The following is a 24,658-nucleotide window of genomic DNA, read 5'->3' on the forward strand; positions in this document are numbered from 1 at the left end:
GGTCCTCTAGAAGACCTTTTCCGTAGTCAACAGACTGGACTCTTTCTTCCACATAATCTCTATTAGTATATTGCAAAACAGAAGAGGTAAAAGAAGAAGGCACAAAAGACGAATCAAAAGTACCTTGCACCGGAGAGGACGGAAGAGTTTGAAAAAATGGAACATACTCTAGATCTTGCTCTCCAAGAGAGGGGCCCATCCTTGATGGAGGTCTCAACGGCCCTACAACATCATCAGACTTACGCACAACATCTAAAGAGTCAAATCCATACATACCTTCATTTAGAAGCTTTTCTTGAAGGGTAATCCTTCGGTTGAGCTCCTCAATTTTCTTTCGTCGATAGGCTATGATCAGTTTATATTCCTCATAGGTCAGCTTGCCTATATTTTCTTCCATGTACTCAGATGTTTCTCCCACCATGTTAGAATTTTGTGGAGCAAGCTGGTCAGTCCACTCTTGCTCGGTTCTTGGCATAGGCTGATTTGGAGACTGAATCGGTGTTGATGTGTTCGAAGTCATTTGAATTTATTTTTGTTCTTGCTTCTTGCAAAGAGCTTTCAGATCAAAGGCCTAGGTTTCTCAGAGAGTACCAGACTTTGATACCATGTAAAGAAAAATACCCTAACACAGAAACATAAACAGAAACCGTACGACAAAGCACAGACTGATAAAAAGAACACACTTAGGGTTAGGGTTAGAGTAACTCAGAGACAATGAACACAGCGAATAAATGATATGATATGACTACTAATAATACGATGCTCATGCAGCAAACACACTATGCAATGAATGAATACTAAATCTCGAACTCCTGTATCTCTAGGATCAGGGCAGGGGTAATGAGCTGGAGAGTGTGTCGTACTCCAAACGGATCCCGAATCGCAGCAAGGCATCCTTCGGATGTCGAACACTAGCAAATGCAGCAGTGAGAAGCTGGATCTGATGCAGATAGCAGTGAGGAGAGAGAAAGACTAAAAACAGAGCTTGTGAGAGGGAGAAAGATTGAAACACAAGCAAGACAGCCTGCAAGAGAGAAAGATTAAAAACAGAGCCTGCAGGAGAGAGAAAGATTGAAAATGCAGGCGAGAGCCTGCAGGAGAGAGAAATACTGTAGCGACTGCAGATAGGAGAGAGAAAACTGTCAGGGCGGCAGCTGGAGCCTGCAAACGGAGCAGTTTACTGGCGTGGTAGGCTATACGACAGCAGTGTAGATGAACGATAGTCAGTTGCCAGGCAGAAACAGCAGCAATCAGCGTATGGAGGGCTGGAAACAGGTGCTAGACTATAGGGAACAGTGATGGACAGCAAGGGTTGAGATGTCCTCCGTGACCGGGGTGTGGGCAGCAAGCTGGTAACACCTGAAACTTGCAAAAACGAGATTGTAAAAGAGTGGAGAGCTGGCTGCCAATTTATAGAAAATCAGGATTCTAGATTCTCTTCCACTTAACTTTCTCGATCCGCTCCCCGTTTTAGGGTTTTGGCTAAAATAAGCCTAAAATAAGCATGTTTTGGGGCTGTTTAAGTGGCTAAGTGCATTTCTTAGCACAACACTATCTCTATCACTATTGAATGTTGGTGACAAAGAAAACATGCTAAGTGTGGAAAACAAGTATAGTGGGTATGTGGAGAGGTTAAAAAAGGAAGTGTGGAAAGCAAGCTAAGCAAGCAAAGGAGATTGCGTTGGAGATTGCCATGTGCAGTGCCACAAATATGGTGGATCCAAAGTCAACCACTCCAAAGACGGAAAAGAGATAAATACATATAGATGCATATTCACAAGAACATAATCTTGATGCATTCGAGTCATGTAAGAGGCAATGTAAGTTGATCATCTCGTGCAAAATGTGATGCAATATGCCACTTGGACAGTGCCCTCACAAGGAAATTGTTCACTTGCCCAATTATCCTTTTACAATCATGGTCATTCTGATGATGTGGATGAAGATACAAAGTACATTATACATAATGTTAAAATCAAAAACTATAAACAATACCCCGTCACCATCAAGAGAAGAAAGTTGTCCCATCTCAAACTAGAAGGGAAAGCTAGAGGGAAGCACCCTCTCCTCGTCAATTTGAAGATGTAGGAGAGGATGCACCCAAGCCAATCCGAGGTAGTAAATATTGAAGTCCCAGTGATTGAACGCCTTGGTCATTATTTCTGCAAAGTGATTTGTTTAGGTGTTAGAGAGGATGAGATGGGTCCCATGGGAGACATTGATATAGCATGCAAGGGCCATGCAGAGCCCATTACACTTTTGATTGGAAAGCTTCAGTTGCATATTCAAAGTTATGTGGGCAATGAAGAGTTTTTCATTGCTCCATGAGAGGGTTAAGATGTATTGCTCGGAATGCCCTAGTGTCGTCATATGCATGTGATGATCAATTTCCATGACAAAGTTTTTACTCTTCAATATAAAAACTCACACTTTGAATGTAAAGCTTAAAGGAAAATTAGTTTCCATTGTGTTGGCTTTAGCCATTTTCAAAATAACAAAATATCATCTTTTAGCATATTTAGTGTTCCCATTGTATCGATTTTAGTAAAGATGATGATGAACTTGTGGGTAATATACAAATTAGATAAAGATTGCATGGCATTTTTGAAAGAGTATGCTAATTGCTTTCCACAATCACTACTAGGATAGTTGCTACTTGAAAGGCCTAGGGATAATGCCATAATATTGATCTTCGACAATAGCCCTCTAGATAAGCCACCTTATAGAGTGAGTGCAGCCCAGTAGGAGATTATGAACTAGGTTAATGAGCTGTTGGAGAAGAGATAGATTCAAGCCAGTCCATCTCCTTTTGCTCCCTTGTATTGTTGGCGTAGAAGAAAGATGGTTCATGGCATATGTGGATTGACTATTGGGCATTGACCAAGATCACGATCAAGAATCTGTTTCCGATTTCTAGGATCGATGACATTATGGATGGATTGCAGGGATCAACAATTTTCAGTTGTGTATAGGTTTGAAAAGTGGATACAATTAGGTTTGTAGTCGGTTTGAGGATGTGCCTAAGAAAGCTTTTTGTACTTCCTTTGGCTTGTATGAATTTTTGGTTATACCTTTTGGACTCACTAATGCTCTTACTACCTTTAGTTGCATGATGGGTAGGATATTCAAGCCTCATAGAGCTTCAGTGGGTACATTCTTTGATGACATGATAGTGCATTCAAATAATGAAGAGGAGCGCATGAAGCATTTGGACAGTGTTCAATGAGTTGAGAAAGCAGTGGATGGTTATTAATAATAACAAAAGTAAATCCTTTTTACTCGAGATTCACTTTCCAGGGCACATTGTATCAGTTGATGGTGTGTCCATGGACCTTGCAAAAGTTGAAGCTATATGTTCATGGCCACACTTGCAAAATGTACATGAGATCTATAGTTTCTTGGGACTACGCTCTTATTATAGACGGTATATTCAAACTTTGCTGAAATTGTTTCTCCATTGCATACATTGCAAAAGAAAGGTGTTCATTTTAGATGGACAAGAATGGAAATTTTAGCATTTGAACAATTGAAAGAAAAGATTACTTCAAATCCAATGCTTGTATTGCCAGATCCTAGGAAGTCATTTGTTGTGCAATGTGATGCATGTGCTGACAGCATTGGGAGTGTTTTAATCCAAGATGGGTGTGTAATGGCCTATGAGAGTCATGTTCTCCATGGTACAAAGAAGAATTTGCAAGTTTATGACTAAGAATTGCTTGTTATAATTCATGCACTGTCTATATGGAGATACTATCTCCTTGGGGCAGATTTCACAGTTTAGATTGATCATCTATAACACACACTATCATTTTCTTACCCAAACGAAGTTCTCGAGAAGCATATGAGATGGGTGAACTTCCTCTCTATATTTCACTTTCATATTGTGCACATTGATGGTTAGAAAAATGTGTTGGTTGATGCATTGCTTAGAAAGCCTTAGATTTTAGTAGTCACTATGGTGTATTGCCCTGAGTTGGATGCCATGAAAGAGTAATATGCTACTGATGCAGACTTGGCAATATATATGATCAACTTTGCAACGGCCAAAAGCATGACATTATGTGCTTAGTGATGGCTTTCTTATGATGCATGGGTGGCTATGTGTCATGGAGCAATTGAGGCCTAAAGTCATGCTCCTTCATAGATAGGACATGGAGGCATTGATGCTATAGTTAGGGCAATGGAGCATTTCTTTTATTAACCAGCTTTGAGACACAATGTTGAGCAGTTTGTGCACACATGCATTGTATATCAAAAGTTCAAGCATAGTTTTTTTCATATGCAAATATTTGAAATACCGAATGCTTGCAAATGTATGGTATGGAAATCGTATAAAAAGAATAACATATTTAGCTGTAGCAAAAAAAACCCAATGATGACTGCCTTTTATCCCCACAATATGGTATTTTTTTGTTTGTTTTTGCCGTTGCCTTGTCTCTAATGTTTAACTTTTAACCTTTTCAATGTTCATGGTTTAAACTAAAAGTTTTTAACTTTAGATTTTATCATTCCAATATGTACATAATATATCCTTATTTTTTTTAAGTATGGAAAATTTAGGAGTCATGCATGGTTCATCTAGGGACTACAGACCATACTTATTCCACAATTTCTGTATAAGGGTTTTCTAGTTAGGGGAGAGCAGATTGGCAGCAAATGACAGCCCTTGGAGCTGCCTAGACTATTGCTGATAGCATCACTAGTGTGCTGGGCAGCAAGAGATTACTGGTACAATGTTTGGACAGCAGGCGGCAGCTGGTGTGGACAATTTTCGGCAATAGAAATCTGAAATAGCCATTCTCAGCATTTCTCGACAGTTGTGGGTGGGATGCAGTGATTTTTGCTGTCAAAACCCTAATCTTCATCAGAAATTAGGGTTTCTGCACCTCGAGAACCATGTCCATTGATTGATGCCCTGGTGATCAAAGCAACAGCTGTAATTGAAGGATTTGCAGCTGATCTGAAGGGGAGTGCTCATCTACAATCAATTTGACCTGCATGCAAGTGACAATCAATTTGTGCCCAAACTGTAGCCAAATCAAGGGGCAAATTGATTCTTGATGCTTTTGTTCATTTGTGACAATCCATTGTATTGAAGAGAGATGAGCCATATCTTTGTGTATGCAAGAGTTTCCTTCTAGACTTGACTAGGAGATAGGGTGAATGCAGATTTCTTCTTCACTACAAGCCCCAACCACTCTAGACATAGAGTCGGAGGATTGAGGAAAGCAGATGGATCCTTAGCCTGGAGCCCTTAGGAGGGTGGGTAGATGCCCACAAATTATTGTACCATCGTGTTAGGATCCAAGACGAGACCTCCAAGGTATGAGAGACAAAGAGATTGTTTGGTGTAGTACTAGGAGGATGGTCATTGAGAATATGAGTAGATACTTGATGGCTTCTTTATTAGAGAAGGGGGAATCGCCATCTTTTGAGCTTAAACTCATAAGTTAAGGATTTGAGGGTCAAAATGGACACTCAAAGTAGTAAATATTTTTAATGGTAATACCACTTTCCAAATATCTTATCCAAGAGAGCCCCTTCGAAGAACATTAAATGTCAATTTTTATGTAAGCATAATTGAATGATAAGACTCATAAAATAGGGCAATATCATAGAGATTTGGGCATAGTTATTGGAAGTCCTATTTATATATCAAATTCTTATGGAAATTTCCTAAGAGAAATCAAGAACGAAAGCATGTCATGGTCCTCAAATATTTAAAAGACCAATCTCAATAAGTTTACCAAAAAAGGTATGAATGTTAGCTTTCAAAGTCACCTTATTCAATGAATCAATACCAAACTACATTTTAAATTTTGGCTTGTTTTATGAGAGATTTAACAAAAAAAGATGGTCAAATCACTCTTTCCCTTCAATTTGACTGGTTGAATGACTGTATCGAGATGTTCGATGTGAAAAGTGTGACATTTTTGAAATGCTGTCCAAGGTACTTTCAATGGCAAAAGTACATGAGAAAGCAACTATATACATCAAGCTAGTCTAGGTTATGCACATTCTATTCATATTGTTATACAATTTTTTCGAAATTTTATTATACAGAGAAGTAGGGAGGTTATGGGCTGCTATATCAATTTTGATGAATCTTTTACAGGATATGTTCATAAATAACTGATGATCTATGGGTTTAAAGAGAATATAAGCTAATCACATGTATATTGTGAAATACCATTTTTAAAAATGTATGTTCATATTTCTTGAAGAAATATGTGAAGTAAGATTGGATAGGATCTTTTTCTTGAGTTCTTGGGATCTTATCAGTGCCGGATTCATTGCAGCCGTCTAGGAGGTTATGCATGACAAGATATGCTAGAGGCTGTTTGAAGGACTGGGCACCTCATTTCCATAGGAAGTGGAGATAGATTGGAGATAATTCAATGGGAAGTGATTACTTTGCTAGGGATTGCGTACAAGATCCTTGCCAGGCATTTAGTCTCAGATTCTCTTCCCATGCTGCCATATATTATCGACCCCACCCAAAAGGATCTGTTGAGAGCATTGTATATTGGACAATATTTTGACTTTCTGGAAGTCCGTGGTTCCTTGCATGATCTAGGAGACAGGATCTCATTATGCAACTTCTCAATTTTGAGAAGGCTTATGGCATGGTTGATTGTGTTGAGAAACGAAAATCAAGGCTAGCATTAACAATTCATTGGCATGCATGTACACCTAATTTTTGCTCCTTAATTTGTCCCCAAAATTCTTTATTTGTAATTAAAAGGCTTTTATTTGCACAGTAGTACAAATGCCCAAAAATCTGCTATAAAAGGACATGTTGTGGGCATCCCATGTTACTCCTAAGACCACCTTCATTCACTCTTCATTCTCCCAGTCAGTCTCTCTCTTCTGCAAGTGCTGCCCCCTTCCTCTGCAGGAACCTAATGGATGCTATCACAACAGAGTTGCTGCTGCCCTATTCGGAGCTTCGCGGAGTTGCTGCCATCTCAGATTGGCTGTCATCCAGCAGCTGTTCATCTTTGGTGACCTGCTTCCCACCCATGTTTTGCTTCAGTGGCTCTTAATTTCACCTATGGCTGTGTTGATTCTTGCTGGTCCTCCTGCAGGCTGTTGCTTGGGTATATCAGCTTCCCACAATCTGATTTCAGCAGTTCCCTTCATTCTACATGATTTGCTACCTGCAATTTTGCTTGTTGGGCAATTCTTCAGAAGTTGCCATAGCAGCCTGTGATGACCTCATTGCAGCAGGTGTCATCATCTGTCATCTGGACTTGCTTTAGTTCTTGTCTCCTACAGGCTGGTGACCATTTGTTTTGGTCCACCTTCTAATGCTTCTTCAACAGCCCCATTCTCAAAAGAATGGATTTCACTCCCTCCATAGAGCATCTTGTTTCATAGATGTTGCCACCCCTCGATTGGTTAGGACAATGCAGTCATCTTGAGCTATTTCATAGACTCCAAATTCCATGGTTCATGCCTCAGCCCTAGTCCTAGAGATGTAGAGGCCCAAGGCCCCATTCAACAATTTTGCAGACTTATTGACCAAAGTGGTCAATTGCCCAATTCTTCAGTAATTGCTACCCAAGATCAGCATGGGTGCACCTCCTGTACTGCTTTGGACTAACATGGGGAGGGTGATTCCCTCTATCTTTTCTTTCCACATTGAGAGGGGGAATGCCTTTTTCTCTTGAGGGCGATATGATTTTGGTTCAAGTTATTACTTTAGAGACATTTATTATTTTGCACATTGTAGCATTGAATTATCCACATCCTCTGGATGACTACGATTGTTAAAGGGTGCTTAGCAAGTGAACAATTTCCTTGTGAGGGCACCATCCAAGTGGCACCATTGCATAGCATTTTGTACTGGCATTGCCTCTTGCATAACTCCAATGCATCAATATTCTATTCTTGTAAACACATATACGTGTGCATTTATCCCTTTTCAATCTTTTGGAATGGTCGATTTGGATCCACCATATTTGCGGCAAGTTACATGGTAGTCTCCACGGCAATCTCCTTTGCATAGTATGGGGGAGTTTTAGAAACGAGGGAAATGGAAACATGGCGAAAACCAGAGTTTCAGATTTTTGGTCAACTTTGGAAATGGGGGGAGGAGTTTCGGATTTTACTGTAAAATAAATACATAGGTATATAAACATATTAATGCCTACATCAATATTGACCCAAATTTCACACAAAACTGTAAGTCTTCGTGTCACGTGATTGAATCGATGAAGTTTGAAATTGGGTATGTTTCACACAAAACTTTAAGTCTTTGTGTCACATGATTGAATTGATGAAGTTTGAAATTGGACATGTTACAGCATATATCAAACTCGATCACTATATGATTGAAGAACATAAAATACTTATTATTGACTTATCACTTAGAAGTTAAGACTCAAAATAACAAAATTTTACAACTTAAGACTCAATTTTTAAAACAACAAGATGAATTATGAGTCATGACATGAACCATTTAAAGGCTGCTATTAAGAACCAAGATACATAATAGTACTAACTCAAATCAAGTTACATATATCTATCGAGACTCTAGTTTTGAGTGTCAACATCAATGATATCATGTAATCAAAAAGCTATAGCCTATGTGCATTGTCACATGTGCATCTATGCCACGTGCCATCATAGAATGATGGAATATGGAATTTGGATGATGGATTATGGCACTACAACATGTCACACATGCTATACTTTAAGCATCATCTGAGGATTTTTGCACACGCCTCATCCAAGGATTCTCTCCGTGGGATTGAGAGGGTGATCAAGCAACCTCTACCTTAGTCTCTGACTCATGCTTTGACTCTAGCTCTCGCTCTATTGCATGTGCGGTTTTCTTAGTAATGCAAATCTTTGTGTGATTGCTTTCATCCTCTATAGATTGCTTTACTGACCGAAGAGAAATAGGTATGCAAACACATGCAATAACATTGTAATTGGAAGGCTAGAAATGAAAGCTCAGAACTAAAACACATTGTCAATCAACCAAAAATTGAAACATAGGTGGGTGAAGTTCAAGGCCTCTCCTATAGGAGATAATCATTGGCAGAACTTCTTTAGAAATACACAAAAGCAATGCAGAATACGCACGTGCATCATCCGAATCCCATGTAAGCATGGCTTCCTCATGGTTGTCCTCATCAAAATTGTTGGAAAGAGGAAAAGGACGCTGAGGCCGAGGAATAGCTCCACATACAATGTACCAAACTTGCTTCTGCACAAACTAAGCTTTCATCACAACACTCCATGTAAGATAGTTAGATGCATGTAATTTATCATCTGTAAAAGTGCACAAAAGAGCTATCTGGAGAGGAGAAGAAGAGCAGAAAAATCGCCCGGGTATCGAGATCCTACAATCTGATACCATTTCAGAAGTGGTGTAGCAATGGAAGCATAGACAAGTACTGAAATAAATTGCTAAACACAAGACAAGGACAAAAGAACACTGCAAAGGAAGAGAACTTAGAGATGTGCTCGGGAAATGGAATCCATATACCAAACACGAGAATGACGCATATAACAGTGATTCATTGACTGCGTGGGCACTGGCATTGGCTCCTCTCTCCAACAAGAAGACCACTTGAAGAATGATGATGATTGAATGAGAGGAGGAGCCACTAAATAAATAGGCCCAAAATATGCCAAATACGGCAGTTGGTTAGTGAGCATTTAATGCTGGTCGGCCAGCAATAAATGCCTAAATAATTACTAAAATGACCACTACAAAATGCCTAAATTACCTAATCATATCAAGCATAGCCCGCCCAACTTCACACATGAACTGACTAGACTGCTAACAGTTCCAAGTACCTAGTGTATCTACCACTGCAATACATGGCATTTTTTGTCTCTCACTGGTGGTATACTCAAATTGCCCCAATGCTCAATGATTAAAGGAAGTAGACATGTGTTGTTGAGAGGAGGTGTTCTTGTCCCTCACTGGTTGTATCCTCAAATTGGTCAAATTGCCCCGGTGTTCAATGATTAAAGAAAGTAGACGTGTTGTTGAGAGGATGTGTTCTTATGTGCGTGCTTTAATCCTTGAGACAAAGATTGCAAAAAACTGCAAGATCACTCATTGCCCAATATTGAGACCAAACCCATCAGTTGCTCATGGGTTGGGTTGTATGCCATGGGAGGGCAGGGATGAAGAGAGAGAGTGTGCCAAACTCGAATCAGAAAGAAATGAGGGAAGATATTTTCTAGGGAAGGATATTGACCCTGGATCACTGGTATGCAGAAGCATGGTCTGGAGATGCACAATAATGATTGTTGTACAGTTCCTTCGCACCATCCTGAAAATTGTGTAGCATTTTTGAAGTTACTCAGCAGTAGTGAATACTCCATAAAAAGAGGAGGAAAGAGAGGGTGAAACTAGGGAAACAGGTCCCCCGAGCTATAGCTGACATCATTGCAAAAGCTGGGTCCAGTACTTGACCAGGAAGATAGCAAAAGAAAATTGCAAGGAGTGCTGTGCATTCCATGCTTGGCCTTGTTCCAGGCTTTACATCGCTTGGCATTGGTGTGAACATAGAAAGGAAGAGGAAGATGGAACTGACGTGGGGAAGCTCTTAGCATATGGGGGCACTGAAGAGGATGTATCATTGACATAAGCTATTGCCATAAGCATTATACTTCTTTCTGTATTACTGAGGTTTTTAAGCTTAAAGTGCCTATAACATTTTGTGTTGCATAAATATTAGATTACAATTAAGCAGTCGACTATTATCTTTCTTGCTTCTGTGTCTCTCTCAGTAGTATTCCAAAAGCTTCTAGTTTAAGTTCTCTGAAGCTGGATCCTTTGCATTTGACACTGCAACAGGATTTGAAAACGCAAATACTGCTTGCTGCGGGGCAGGGAAATATGGAGGATGGATCAGCTGCGTTATGCCCCAGATGGCCTGTTCTGATGCAAGCAAGTATGTATTCTGGGATGCATTCCATCCAACAGAGCAAGTGAACTATCTCACATCTTTACTACTTTGGAACGGAACTGCCTGTTCACCGTCAACTATAGAGCAGCTGGCTACATCTTAGAAAGTTTAGCTAAGGAACCATAACATGTGTATCTCAAAGGCTTGAGTTTGTATGCTGTCTCAAAGATGCCATTGTGTTTCAGGGAATTCATAAATGAGGTCCACAAGCTTTCCATGAGTAAAGTTAAGAAAAATGGAAGCCTTGCTTTCCATTGGGCTAGCTAACTTCTAGCTTGGCACCGGGGCTTGAAGTGACAATGGTCCAAATCATGTTATTTCAAGTAGACAAGGGTGTTATGTCTGAAAGCTAGCAGATTACAGTAAACCTAGTTCATTTCGATATTTAACGTGAGCCGTTCATTTCATAGCATCGTAGAAGTGGATTGATAATTGACATGATTGCTGCAGGCTAATGATGATTTTCTGGGAGTTAATCCTGAAGGTAAGCTGACGTACAAGACAATATCCATTCACTTGCGGTGCAGCAGACATGTAAGGATGCAGACGCCTCCATTTTCATTGCCCTTGCATCCAACAATAGAAACAAGGAACTGCCGTTTAAGAGCCCCATACATAGAGATAAGAAAGCGTGTTGCATGAGGACCACCCTTACTGATGTTTCCCCCCACCGGATCTATCCTTTGTGTCCGGAGTCTCTATGCATAGAAGTTGAAGGCCTAAAATTTGAAGGTTGCAACACCCTTCAAAGGGGGTTTTGCCCTTCTAGAGAAGGGTGATACATATATTACCTTTCAAAAGAAAGGTAAGAATTTTAGAAAAATAGTTATATGCCCTTCCAAACTCTTTAAAAAGAAAAGGAGAGGTCCTCTAAGACCTTCTAAATGAAAAGTTGGGTAGCCCTTCAAATTTGAGGCTGCATAGAACATACATAAATTTTTGTAAAAATCTTTTGGGTTTAGGGACTACACTGTTGCGTTCATGTTTCTTGTTTTACGTCCTAGGGAAAGTCCATACCCATGCAACCACATAGTTTCAAAAGGGTGATGTTAAAGGATCCTACCCTTTCTCTTTCCTCAAGAGGTGGCCACGACGTGCCATTAGTAACCTTTGGGCTGATCCTACATATCATTTGCATGTTTCACTCCATGCCATCGTTTTGGCTCGTGACCTCAAGGTGCCATCTTTTGGGTTTAGGGACTACACCTTTGTTGTTCATGTTTCTTGTTTTATGTCCTAGTGAAAGTCCATACCCATGCAACCACATAGTTTAGAAGGGTGATGTTAAAAGATCCTACCCTTTCTCTTTCCTCAAGAGGTGGCCATGACATGCCATTAATAACCTTTGGACCAATCTTACTTATCATTCACATGTTTCACTCCATGCCATCATTTTGGCTCGTAACCTCAAGGTGCCATCCAACTTGTAGCACCATCCATTCTTTAATAAGGTTCTTCTCGAGGAGGAACTCCATGTGGCTAGCCACTTTGCTGGTCCCTATCTCCTCATAGATATTACCACTTTTTTTTTGTATGGTTTGGTTCTGCGCCCATTTGACCTTGATGCATTTGCAAAATTGGAGTATAACCCCAATTTTTACACTTGGTGGCTATCTACCCTTCATCTTCTCCTTCAGCCTAGTTAGAAACACCCAAATAGAGGAGGCGTGAAAGAAAAAGGAGAGATGGGAAATGTAGAAGAGAAGAGTATGAAATTTTAATGCCATTAACACTTAAAAAACATAATGGGAGGGGCTCATGTTGATACTCCTAACTTGTTTTCGATAATTGGACCCTCTTAAGTGAAGTGATGCATATGAACATGGGTAAGAAGAGTACTTTACCTTGCTTTATGCATCATGAGTATGCCTCAAGTTATTGAGTGGCTTTGATAGTGAGGGGTCTCACTTGGGCACATACAAGGGTCCATAGCATCACTCATTCATATCTTAATTTTGATGATACCATGTTGTATCCACCTTGTTTAAGGGAAAACAATGATGTCATGAAAGCAATGCTACTTAAATGCATGGTTCAAATTATTGAGCATGGTTTCACAAGCCATCAACATCACTTGGAAAATGCAACCAACTCAATCGTGTCTCATAATTGGCATCTTTAATCTACTAGTATTCAATTGTTTTTCCACCTAAAACAAAGTTATACTACTTTTATAAGTGCACCCAAATTTGTTACAACTCATAGTAACAGCCCTCTAATATTTTGCATACACTTTACAAGTGGATGAAGAGGTGTGATGTAGCTTGCACATGTGAGCTACCATACCACTAGAATTTGGAGGCCTCATTTTTATGTTCTAGAATAAAATGTTAACACAAACCTAGTAATTGGACACAACATTGTCCTTGACTGAACCTTATAGAATTATTTGAACATTGATAGAATGACTTGGGTTGGTTTTTGGATATGCTATTGTTGTGAATTTTTGGGTTCACTTTGGAGCACTAACAATACCTTTGACTTCAACATAAGGTTTAAGCCTAAACTTGAGAAACATGCAACCTATTTTTTAAACCTTAAAGTGAGGTGGGCTAGATATTTTATTTACGACATGTTTTCTTATACTTTGGAAGGCACTAAGTCTTGAGATCTATGTCAAATATGTGTAGGACATAATTGAGAGCAAACCTTGTTGATATGTTATGATGCTAGTTCTCTAACATTTTTGATTGTTAGCCTAACTTTGAGCTCAAGTCCATGCTTTATCATATCTATACACATAGATTCTAATTAATATTTTTGATTTGGAGCATTGTCTCTAAGCTAATGTTCAATTTGACTTTTGATCATTCTAATGTGAACGACTCTAATCTATTTGTTAATTTAATAAGCTTGTTTATCAAATCCTAAGCTTATTACATAAGAGAGAGAAAGGAATGGAAAGTCAATAGCACGCATAAATCATAAAAGTGGGAGGTAATTGGTCTATTTATTCAATATCAACTTAGTCTAGCTTAGCATTGCACAATTTTGTTGTTTTCTAAGTCTAAGCTATTTGATAATTAAAATTTGCATAGTTCTGATTTGGAGTGTTGTTTGTAAAGCTATTGTCACAAGCCGTGCCAAATAGAAAATCAAGGTGCAATGGGTCCTTATTTCAAAGATGATGGATCTCAATATCATATATGAGTATGTGAGACTAGGAAATGGAAACCAGGCAAATACTCTGTTTAGTTGTGTAGAAATGTCGGGTTTTAGTATTTCACACCTTATTATGGCATAGGGCATATTTCATTAGGGAAGATAGTAGTGGGAATCTCATCCTTTATTTGGATGGTCCTATGCACAAGAGGTGGTGGGGTGTGCATGTGTGTACACATGCATGTGCATGTGCATGCATACATGATCTCCATTTCCAATTCTATGACAAATTTGATGGAGCCTTTAGGCTTTATAGGTTAGGCTAAGATAGACTCTATAACATGCTTAGATGCATAAACATGATGGAAGGTAGTGTTTGTGGTATTTAGTTGGTTATTTGGGTAGGTTATCCAATGTTTTACTTCTTTGTAGCCTTGTTGGTACTATTTAGACCATTCAAAGGCTAGGAAACAATGTCTCTAGAAACGACCAATGTTTTCCCATAAATATTTTGATACCCTTTTACTGTGCTTGGGTGATGGAAATGTTTAAGTTATAGGCCTTAAATGTTGTGCTTACAATGGTGGAAGGTTGAGGGAATGGTCAACCAAAACAACACAATTTTACAACCAAATATACCCAAGTAGTTGCAAAACTAGTTTTGTATTGCCCTACATGGTTCAATGAATACTTGATTGTATTTTGAAACTCCATCCACCAAGGAAATTTCTAAGCTTGTCTTAACATGCTTTAGTCATCATTCATTCAAATGTAGCTACATGTTGATACATCCAAAAAGTTTCACCTTTACAACCCAATGTATCCCACTCAATTGTGAAGTGGTTCTATTGTACTTTTATGAAATCAATGAGTATTTGGTTGTATCTTGAATATCCATTGGAGGATCTACCACCATCATCCTAGTAAAAGGTGGTCTTGTCTTGTCCAAAAGGTTGACAAGGCCTTATCTTAAAAATTCATCCAAGAAACTTTATTTTCCCAAGATCCTTTGTAAAACATTATCTATGTTGGATAGGAGATAGTTGGCTTGGATGCTGTTGAGCTTCTTGTAGTCAAAACATAGGGATATCTTTGCATTGTCTTGAGCATTGGGGGAATCTAAATAAAATCAATCTAGTTGATGTATCTTCCTTGTTTAGTTTCTAGAGGCAACTCTCTTTATGTTACTCTTACATGGTAGGAGGGTATAGTGTCATGTTCACTTAACTAACTTAGCATTTTTGGCAAGTATGTTTTCATAATTTTGGTTGTACCTTTTCTTACATTTTTAATAGTTTTCAAGACAAGTTATAAAAGGCTAGGGTGTCTCTTTTGATGTGATTATGTTATATTAACAAGACTTCCATATTGTGTCTCCATTCAGATCTCATTCTAAGTAGTTGTTTCATTGCCTTTTAGAAGTGATGTATAATAGCTTGTGAGTGCTTAGTTGGAAGTTGAAGTCTTGCTTTTTACTATGAACAACACTTCTTTAAAGACATGTATCCATGTACAAGCTTTTAGACATGAGTGGATCAAATAAAGAAAGGTATTATTGTGACCTAATAACCTAGAGATGTGTGCATATCTGCGTTGTTAAATGGGGGGATCAAAAAATGTTTTTCGGACTTTTGGAAGCATAAAATGTGAGGACTTTACTAAAAGTGCGAGGAAAATTGAGAATGAAAAGCAATCAAAGGGTTTGATGTTGTGGCACGCTACCATAAATCGAGGCCTTATGAGGGGAGAGAACATGTATGTAGAACAAAGTGATTGTTGTCATGTGCAAGAAAGGGGTGAAGGTTTTTGTAGAGGTCGTTTGTCAAAAAAGGGGGGCAAGAAAATGATGATGTATTTTACGAGAAAATTCGAGCCAAATCTCAAAGATCCAATGCAATAAAGGATAAGCAAGCAAGATATAAAAGCCGTCCGGCATGTGCATATGCGGAAGCAAATCTTGTGTGAAGGGGGGGGGGAGAGAGAGAAATGAGGACATTATTGGAGAATTGGCGGCCCATGTGGTTCTGCATGCTCAACAATATTCCTGATTTATCGTCATGATTGGTATCCGCCATCTCCGTCGAGCATTGCCAACATCTTTCTGTTTTTTTTCTCTCTCTCTCTCTCCCTTTTAAAATGTTGTTTTGTATGTGAAGAGGGTGGGGGGTTATTGTTATGAAATGGATGACAGAAGCCATGTGAATGAAAGGAGGCCATGTGAGCTCGTGCAAAAGGAAAAGTTGTGAGGGCCTGAGAGATAGGATGTGTGGCATGTGGCCATGCAGCCTAGCTTTGTATCACGGCATAATATTATTACAATTCGACTATCACATCAAAACACACACACACACACACACACACACACACACTCTCTCTCTCTCTCTATATATATATATATATAATGACAAAGTTTAGGGGAAAAGCCTTCCAAACCTGAAGGTACACGTTTCCAACTTTCAAAGTATTTGTAGTTCCAAAATTGATCAAACTCTAATCACCCATAAGAAGCCTCTACCCCCTGTGCTCAAGGTTCTTATGTTGGCTCTTAACAATCTTATGATGAAAAATGTTGTTTATCTCCATTTACTTGTGGAAAATGCTCCTTGTCCCCTCTTTTTGCCACTCAAAGGACTAACAATCACACCCCATATCATATGTACGTAGGGTGTTGATGCCTATATAAGGGCATATTGCACACTAGGGAACATTTGCTCACCATCGGACTATCATAAAGCAATTCATCTCTCGCGCAACTCAAAAGGCTATAAGCCATGAATTGCAAAAGAAAGCACGGGAAGCACTATCAACCTCTTTAGTTCACATGGATTTCTAGCCTCAAAGTTTGTGTAGGCCAAACACAAAGGTATTCTCACCACTATAAATATTTTTTCAAGAAGCCACCACAAATAAGACCACGTATAATGATAGCCACACAACACTATATGACAGCCTCATGCCCCTTTTCAAATGAGAAGAGATTTGCATTATTCAAAAGAGGGTAAATGCATACATCATTCAATAATTGACTATGTCAATACTCTAAGCTTTCTAATCATTTATTTTGAAGGAAACAAACTTTATATTTGTTAATGCCAGCAAGTTTGACACTTTAGTAGAATGCTTAGCAGGATAAAGCATTTAGTCAACACTAGGGCCAAAAATATGTTGTTTTCTTATTACTAGTGTGTCCTTGCTATATGATAGTTTGTATCCAATGAAGACACAACAACAATGGTGGGGTAATTGGTTCTTATGAATGTGTTTAATCTCTCTAAAGATAGATAAGCCCTGATGTGTTATTTTACTACTCGTCCACACCTTTGAAGTGTTGTTTGCATTGGCCCATCATCCATCACTTTGTGAGAAATTTAATTTTCCATTTCTCCTCAACTACACTAAAGACAAAAGCCTATGTTTGTGAGAGCAACAAATAGGAACTATATTTGCATTTGTAGGTGGTAAGCACATTTCTATCATATGAGTTTGGTAGGTTTTGGCTTATTGATCTTATGTAATTCATTGCTCTTTTCATTCCTCCTCATGAGAGAGGAATCAACATTCTTAAATGTTAAATCAAACTTCAATGTTTGATTTTTTTAAAAAAAATGATGTGTGCTCTAAAGACTTTGAAATGGCTCAAATATCGTGTTAATCAATAGAGTAATGATATTCTATTAGGTGTTTGGGAACATGTAATTATTTCAATTAGGAAGTCACCATGAGAGTCTATTTTAAATGGAGACCATATAACCTAAGGTAGATAAAACTCTTACTTTTATCCCTAAAAAGTGTTTAGAAAGCCACCTTTGAGGAAGCATGCTCTGAATAGTGAATAAGTAGTTTGTGTAGGTGCAAAGCAATGATGGAGTGCCTCATCATCTTGCATCTTAACATCATTGATTAAATTTAAAAATTCCATGTTTTAAGCTATTCCATAAATCAAATATGTAATGTACTAGGTCTTGCCATGTATACAAAATCTAAATTCCTTCCTTGTAAAGTGCTTCAACTATGATTATGTTATTGCAATCACCATCACAAGACTTGGACTTCAGCTTTAAAGGCTCCAATATATAAAAATGCGTGTCCTTTTTCTAAAGTACTTTTATTTTGACTATAGTATATGATTAGATTTTCTCTCTTTACTAGGCACTTTTTCAATGTGAGGGAGGAGTAAGCTAGATATGATTGAGAGTGGGCTCTTTTAAATGAAATCTCTCTCTCTCTCTCTCTCTCTCTCTCTCTCTCTCTCTCTCTCTCTAAGTCCTCCTAAGGAGTGGGCAAGTGACAATGACCCCACAATGTAGTGGTAACTCTATGCTGTTGCTTCCATGATAGTCACTTGTGGTGTTTAGCATAGTAAGATTGCTCTTTCTCTCTTGCCACTATACTCTTCTTTGAGAGGAAATTACTTGATATGAGAGGCATTGTGAAGTTAGTGATGAGGTGGTTTTTCTCAATGGGACATGTTTCATAACCTAACAACAATAAAGGCTTGCAATTTCATGACCTTGTGGATAATGACTTAGTGACGCAATCTGCCAACCATAGAGAAGGGTAAACTTTATTCAACGTAGAATGTGATATAAGTATTACTATTATTTTCTAATATCAGTGAGATTGCATTAAAACTTTTGTTCAATGTATTAGTTTTTTGTGGTTAGTGCAAAACTATATTGAGAAGATTGCAATGATGAATAGTGTTCCATCACACACACGTGTACGCATGCACGCACAAAGAGAAGATATGAGGAAAGTTATATGACATCCTTCACAGTCCATATAAGACAAAGTACCATACCTATAGATGTAAGTCACAAGCCACTTTAGTGGCATTGGCACAAACCCTAAAGTAACCTAATGCTTAGCTCTTTTTATTTCTTTTATAACTACTTTGCCACCTCACTAAATTGCCCATTTGCCTTATTTTCTAGCCTTGACAATTTTACAAGCCATGCTTTGATTTTCTTTGATGTGTTCATTCATCTTCGATATGAATTTTGATTCCTTAAAGTACTTTGCTTGCTTCGGTGCATGAACTTGTCACTTATTTCTTTGAACTTCAAAGTTGCTCAACTATTCACCTTATTGTGGGATGCACCATGTAGTTATCCAAGTGAATCCTTGCTCTTAGAATAAGGGTGTTGTTTTGAGATATGGCATCTATGTTTCTAAACATGGTATTTATCAGCTAGCTCCTCATGGGTTTTTCCTCTCGCCTAATTGGATGTCTTTCCAACTCAAGCATGATTTAGTACTATCTAGCAATCTCGTTTTCTTAACTACCAAAAATTATTGGTTGTTGTGCCTTGTGCATCTATTCCTTGATTGCTTATATTCCCCTCTAAAACTCTTCTTTGCAACTTTTTGTTACCCTTGGACTCCATCTTCAATCTTTCTAGTAGTTGTTGCTACCTCAATTCACATGTTTTCCTCTAGCTCAACAAAACATATTTTCATTCCAGCAAGGGTGCTTGCCAAGGTCTAGACTCTTCTTCTAGATTCCAAGGCCACTAGCATAGATATTTCACCCATGGTCTTGGCTCCAAATCAAGTTTGATCATGTTGCTAGGACCATTGACAAAGTCTTTTATATGACATCACACAAGGTTCCCACTCTCAAGCTAATTGCAAGATCAAGCATAACATTGTCCTTAGGTGTTGCCCTTGCACCTTAGGAGGAGGTGATTGAGCTTTTGTTGAGGTGACCTTGATTAAGTGGCCCTTGCTACTAGCTATTTCTAATATATAAAAACAAAGAAAAAAGAAGAAAATTCCACTTGGTGGGGGGGGGGAGAAAATTCCACTTGGAGAGAGAGAGAGAGAGAGAGAGAGAGAGAGAGAGAGAGAGAGAGAGAGAGAGAGAGAGAGAGAGAGAGAGAGAGAGAGAGAGAGAGAGAGAGAGAGAGAGAGAGAGAGAGAGAGAGAGAGAGAGAGAGAGAGGGGAGAGAGAGAGAGAGAGAGAGAGAGAGAGAGAGAGAGAGAGAGAGAGAGAGAGAGAGAGAGAGAGAGAGAGAGAGAGAGAGAGAGAGAGAGAGAGAGAGAGAGAGAGAGAGAGAGAGAGAGAGAGAGAGAGAGAGAGAGAGAGAGAGAGAGAGATGTCAATGATTGAGCTAGACAAGTAGGAATGAGTGAGCTAGATGAGTTAGTGTACAAGAGGAGCACAAATGATTAAATTGAGCTAAATTGAAGTTGAGTGTATGACTCACAAAAAGAGAGAGGGGTTCAAAAGCACTTATTAATCATAAGTTTTACCATCATAAATTGTATGCTAGGATGCAACAAAGATGCTTGAGAATATTGTTCAATCTAAGGGTTCTGAACTGTAATGGTCATAGAGCTGTCAAAATGGTTGGGCTACATTTAGATATTATACAAATAAATAGTAGTGTTATAGCAAGTTAACACCATTTACTAGCTTTGGTTGTGGCGATCAAGTCTCAAGTGAGTAGCCTTTTACATTGGGTATTGATAGTTTATTTTGGTATCTCTATGAAAGGAGGGGCTCATGTTGGATTGGTATGCCCATCACCACATATGCAGATGACTTTGACATCCCTATTACAAAAGTTTTGTCAAGTGTGGAGATGCGAAATGATGTTTTCATGACCTATTAATGCTCATTGTTTTTACTTAACCTATGCTTTCTCAATAAATCAATAGTTAGATAGGCGAGAACTTGATGGCTATTGTAGGCTTGAACCTTCTTGCCTACTAGTTAGAGCTATGGATGCATTGAAACTCTTTTCTTGGCTTGAGAGGTTTATGTTCATATGTTTTAATTCCCTTGTTAGTTGCATTAAGAAACAATCGCATAATCTTGGATTATAGGAGAAACTTATTCATTGTGGGACTTTTATTGGACATGAAAGCCATGCTATAGAAGTTGATTTTATCTCCCAAGGTTTTTGTGGACTAAATTTCTAGTATGATTAAATAAATTATCTACTAATATCTCAAGATTGGCTACTAGTGATGTTTGTTTGAAGGTGGTAGTTATTCATTGTGTAATTATTACTAGACATGAAAGGCATACTATAAAAGTTGATTATATCTCCCAAGGCTTGGTTGGACTAAATTTCTAGGAGCATTTAAATAAATTACCTACTAAAATCTCAAAATTGGCCAATGATGCTCGTTTAACTGTGGCTCAGATCATCACAATCAATATGATCTTTTTAAAATTTTCATGTCATGGTGTAAAGAACGAACTCGTAGAGTAGTTGTGCAACTTGTCCACTTCACATTGTGGAAAAAAAGCAAGGTAACATGAGGTGTTAGGCTTGGGCCTCATGGGTTCATAGTATTCTTGAATGGGTTAGTGGGGTATCTTTACTAGATATACAATCACACATCTTGCACGTGGCATCATTTTTGGAATTGTTATATGGCCCAACAACCTTGGGTATTAATGGTAAGGAATTTGATTGAAAATGCTACATAAATGCATAGAACTTGTCTAGTAACTTTGTGGTGGGATGTTGTTAATGGCAATCAACCTTCTTATCTCATTTCATAGTTTATTAGAGGAAGTTGCTATGATATACAAAGTGGAGTCCTCCATCAAGTCAATAGTGTGCAAATTCCTTATCAAGTGAGACTTGCATCTTGAGATATTGATCGATAGGGAAGTAGAGTGTGCAAGACACTGGGTCATCATTTGCACAACTAACCAAAAGATGAGAGAGAAGATGGAAGGGATCCTCGAGTTTTTAGTAGAGCAGTTAAAGACTTGCGTAAGGCCCCTAGGCATGAGTACACTTCACTTTGAATCCATGAGGCCACCTTACTGTCCTAAGTAGGACAACTCTTTAATGCTTGCACGCTTGTCCTAGTCTTCAACCATGATCACCGGATCTCACAAACCCTCTAGTTCGCTGGCAAGACATCTACTCATGTCACAACCTGCAACTTAATTGTCAAAACTTGCCAACACTCATTTAACTAACATTAATCATCGATACTCCTCCCATGCAACTTGAGACCTAATGATAATAATGAAGCATGGTGATCATGGTAGGATTAGAATTCTTCATTTGCCCATTAGCTTATGGGTGAAAAACAATAAAGAATTCTAACTCCGTGCCAATGCCATAAAACAAGCTTTCCAACAACCATTGATAAACTTTAAATCATGATTAGACACATCCTCTTAAGTAGGGCATGCTCTCCAAGGATATGTGATGAAGAGTCATACAACCTCTAGCATCATTTTGAAACTACTTTCTCTTTGAAAGGCCAATAATGAAATCCATAAAATTTGCCTCCCAAGGCAAATCTAGGATGGGCAATGGTTGTGAATTCCCCACCACTTTACGATTTTCTAGCTCTAAGGTCTAGTGTGCCTAGTATTCCCTCATATATTGGTGTACTTACATCATACATGGCCAAAAGAAATGCCACAAAAACTTAAGGGTGAAACCTTTACCAAGATGTCCCATTGTAGGTGCATCATGCACCTGGTCTAAAATAGGAACCATGTAAGATCACATAGCAACAACACAAAGTCTATTATGAAAATACATCCACCCATTATTTAGCACATAATCCATCCATTTTTTAGCACATAATCTGAAGGAAGATCTTGTGCTTTAGCATCTCCAAATCAAAATCTAGGTTAGTGGGACCTTCACTAGGATGCCCCATAATAAGTGTATCATGCACATGCTCTAATATAGGAGCCATATAAAATCATATAACGGCAACACAAATTCTATCATGAAAATGTATAAACCCATTCTTTAGCACATAAACTGAATGAAGACCTTGTGCTTTAGCATCTTTAAACAAAACCTAAATCAACATAGAGCTTCTTCACATGTAAAGAAATTTGTGCTATGGACATAATACGCATCATCATGTGTAGTCATCACCTCAATGCATCTAATACTTCATTCTTCTTTCCACACACGTATCAATCTTGAAACTAAATTGAGACAAGAATTAACAGCCATGTCCTACTACAACTGAGTGAGCAAATAACATAAAGCTTGATGATCAAACTTGATATGAAAATCTTGCTCAATCAAATAATGTCTTCATTTCCTTAAGGCATAAGCAATAGCCAAGCCCTTATCATGAGTGTAGTAATTTATCTTGACTACCTTGATTATTCAACTTTCATAAGCCATCGGATGATCATGCTTTTGCAACACTAATCATATACTATGACCACTGGCATCACAAATTGGCACAAAGGGTTTATCGAGATTAGGAAAGCTCAATATAGGATCTGAAGAGTAGATAGTCTTCATCTCTTGAAAGCTTAGTTGATTTTGTGTCCATGTCCACTAAAACTCCTACTTGTGCCATTTGAAGAGAGAATCTTGCTTGCAGATCATGATATGACTATCTAAGTAGAAGATTTCAAAGTTTGAGATATTCCAAAGAGGGTTCCTCTCCTCATTATCAACATGATTTCAGAGTATTCATACTTTTTAATTACATGGCTTGGTGCATTATCATTCACATTGTGTCCTCATCAGAGTTGGATCTTGGTCGATATTGAAGACCTTGTACAATATTGTTGTACCCTTAGTGGCTCAGGCTTAGCAAGTGGTAGTCAGAATTGGTTTAGTCTTGGGAGCAAAACCTCTTGTGATGGCACCCTACTGGATGAGTAAGGGGGATCTCAAGAAACTTGGAGAATAGATGGAGGACCATTTGGAGTAAGGATTGATTCAAGTCATCTCTAACTTGTTTGATGCTTCTATCTAGTTGGTCAAAGAGAAGGATGGGAGCTTTTTCTTATGTGCAAATTATAGGGCACTCAAACAGTTCACTTTTAAAAACATGTTTTTTTAATCGCAAAACGATGAGTTATTCAAATGAGCTAGCAAAATCAATTATCTTCAATAAGTTGGATTTGAAGTTTGGTTATTGCCATAATTAGATTGCTCCATAGGATATATTCCAAAGATTACATTTCAGATTCCATTTGGCATGTCCAAGTTGTTGGGGGTTCTCTCTTTTGGATTGTCCAATGCACTTGTTTACTTTTTTAGGATCATGGCTTGGATGCTGTAGCATCTCCTTGACAAGTGTGCTATTTTTTTCCTAGATAATATGTTATTTTACTATAAGTCTCGATGGAATTGCTATGATCATATTGTAGATTTGTTAGTTAGCTTGGAGTTGTGATGATTAGGGGTAGTGAGCACTCCTACTTCATCCATTTTGATCCTCCATAAAACCTTGATATTCTGGATGTACCTGAATAGTGCTAGCCCTCTCATTGTTAGTTAGCTTGGAGTTGTGATGAGTGCTTGCTACACTGGACTCCTCCTCTATTTGATTTAGGACAACCACCCACTCTAGTTGATCCAACCTTTATGCCATGTGTCACCCCATGTTGACAACCTCCTCTTAAATTTGGGAGACCATCAAATGGGAGTCATTTGGAATTGGAGAATAGTGAGCTCTTTGGCAAAGTCATATCACCTCTAAGTGTTGCACCTTTGCTATCACTCATGCTACCTCCATTTGCATCCCCACATCTTTGCACAAAGTCTCCATGGTCAAAAAAGAAAATCCCTATCACCTAATATAGAAAGAAGCAAGAAATTTGAATCTTTCATATCCAATCGCCTTCACTCCAATACCAAACTATAAGACACTAG

General features: G+C 38.4%; 1 protein-coding gene across 4 annotated transcripts in view; it reads left to right on the forward strand.

The window, feature by feature from the left end:
- LOC148013652 (GDSL esterase/lipase 7-like) overlaps window positions 1–11,559 on the forward strand; it is a 60,864-nt gene extending 49,305 nt beyond the window's left edge. Inside the window, exon 7 of one of the 4 annotated variants that reach the window (XM_087668461.1) lies at window positions 10,826–11,559. In XM_087668461.1, the coding sequence (XP_087524587.1) occupies window positions 10,826–11,040 (215 nt within the window). In that variant the 3' untranslated portion in view covers window positions 11,041–11,559. The remainder of the gene's footprint in view (window positions 1–10,825) is intronic. The other 3 variants (XM_087668462.1, XM_087668460.1, XM_087668463.1) reach the window with 3 other exon arrangements.
- Window positions 11,560–24,658: the final 13,099 nt, after the last annotated feature.

This window comes from Lygodium microphyllum, chromosome 26 (assembly GCF_053477565.2).
Source record: "Lygodium microphyllum isolate KBCC chromosome 26, Lygodium_microphyllum_v1.1.10, whole genome shotgun sequence".
NCBI classification, from domain to species: Eukaryota; Viridiplantae; Streptophyta; class Polypodiopsida; order Schizaeales; family Lygodiaceae; genus Lygodium; species Lygodium microphyllum.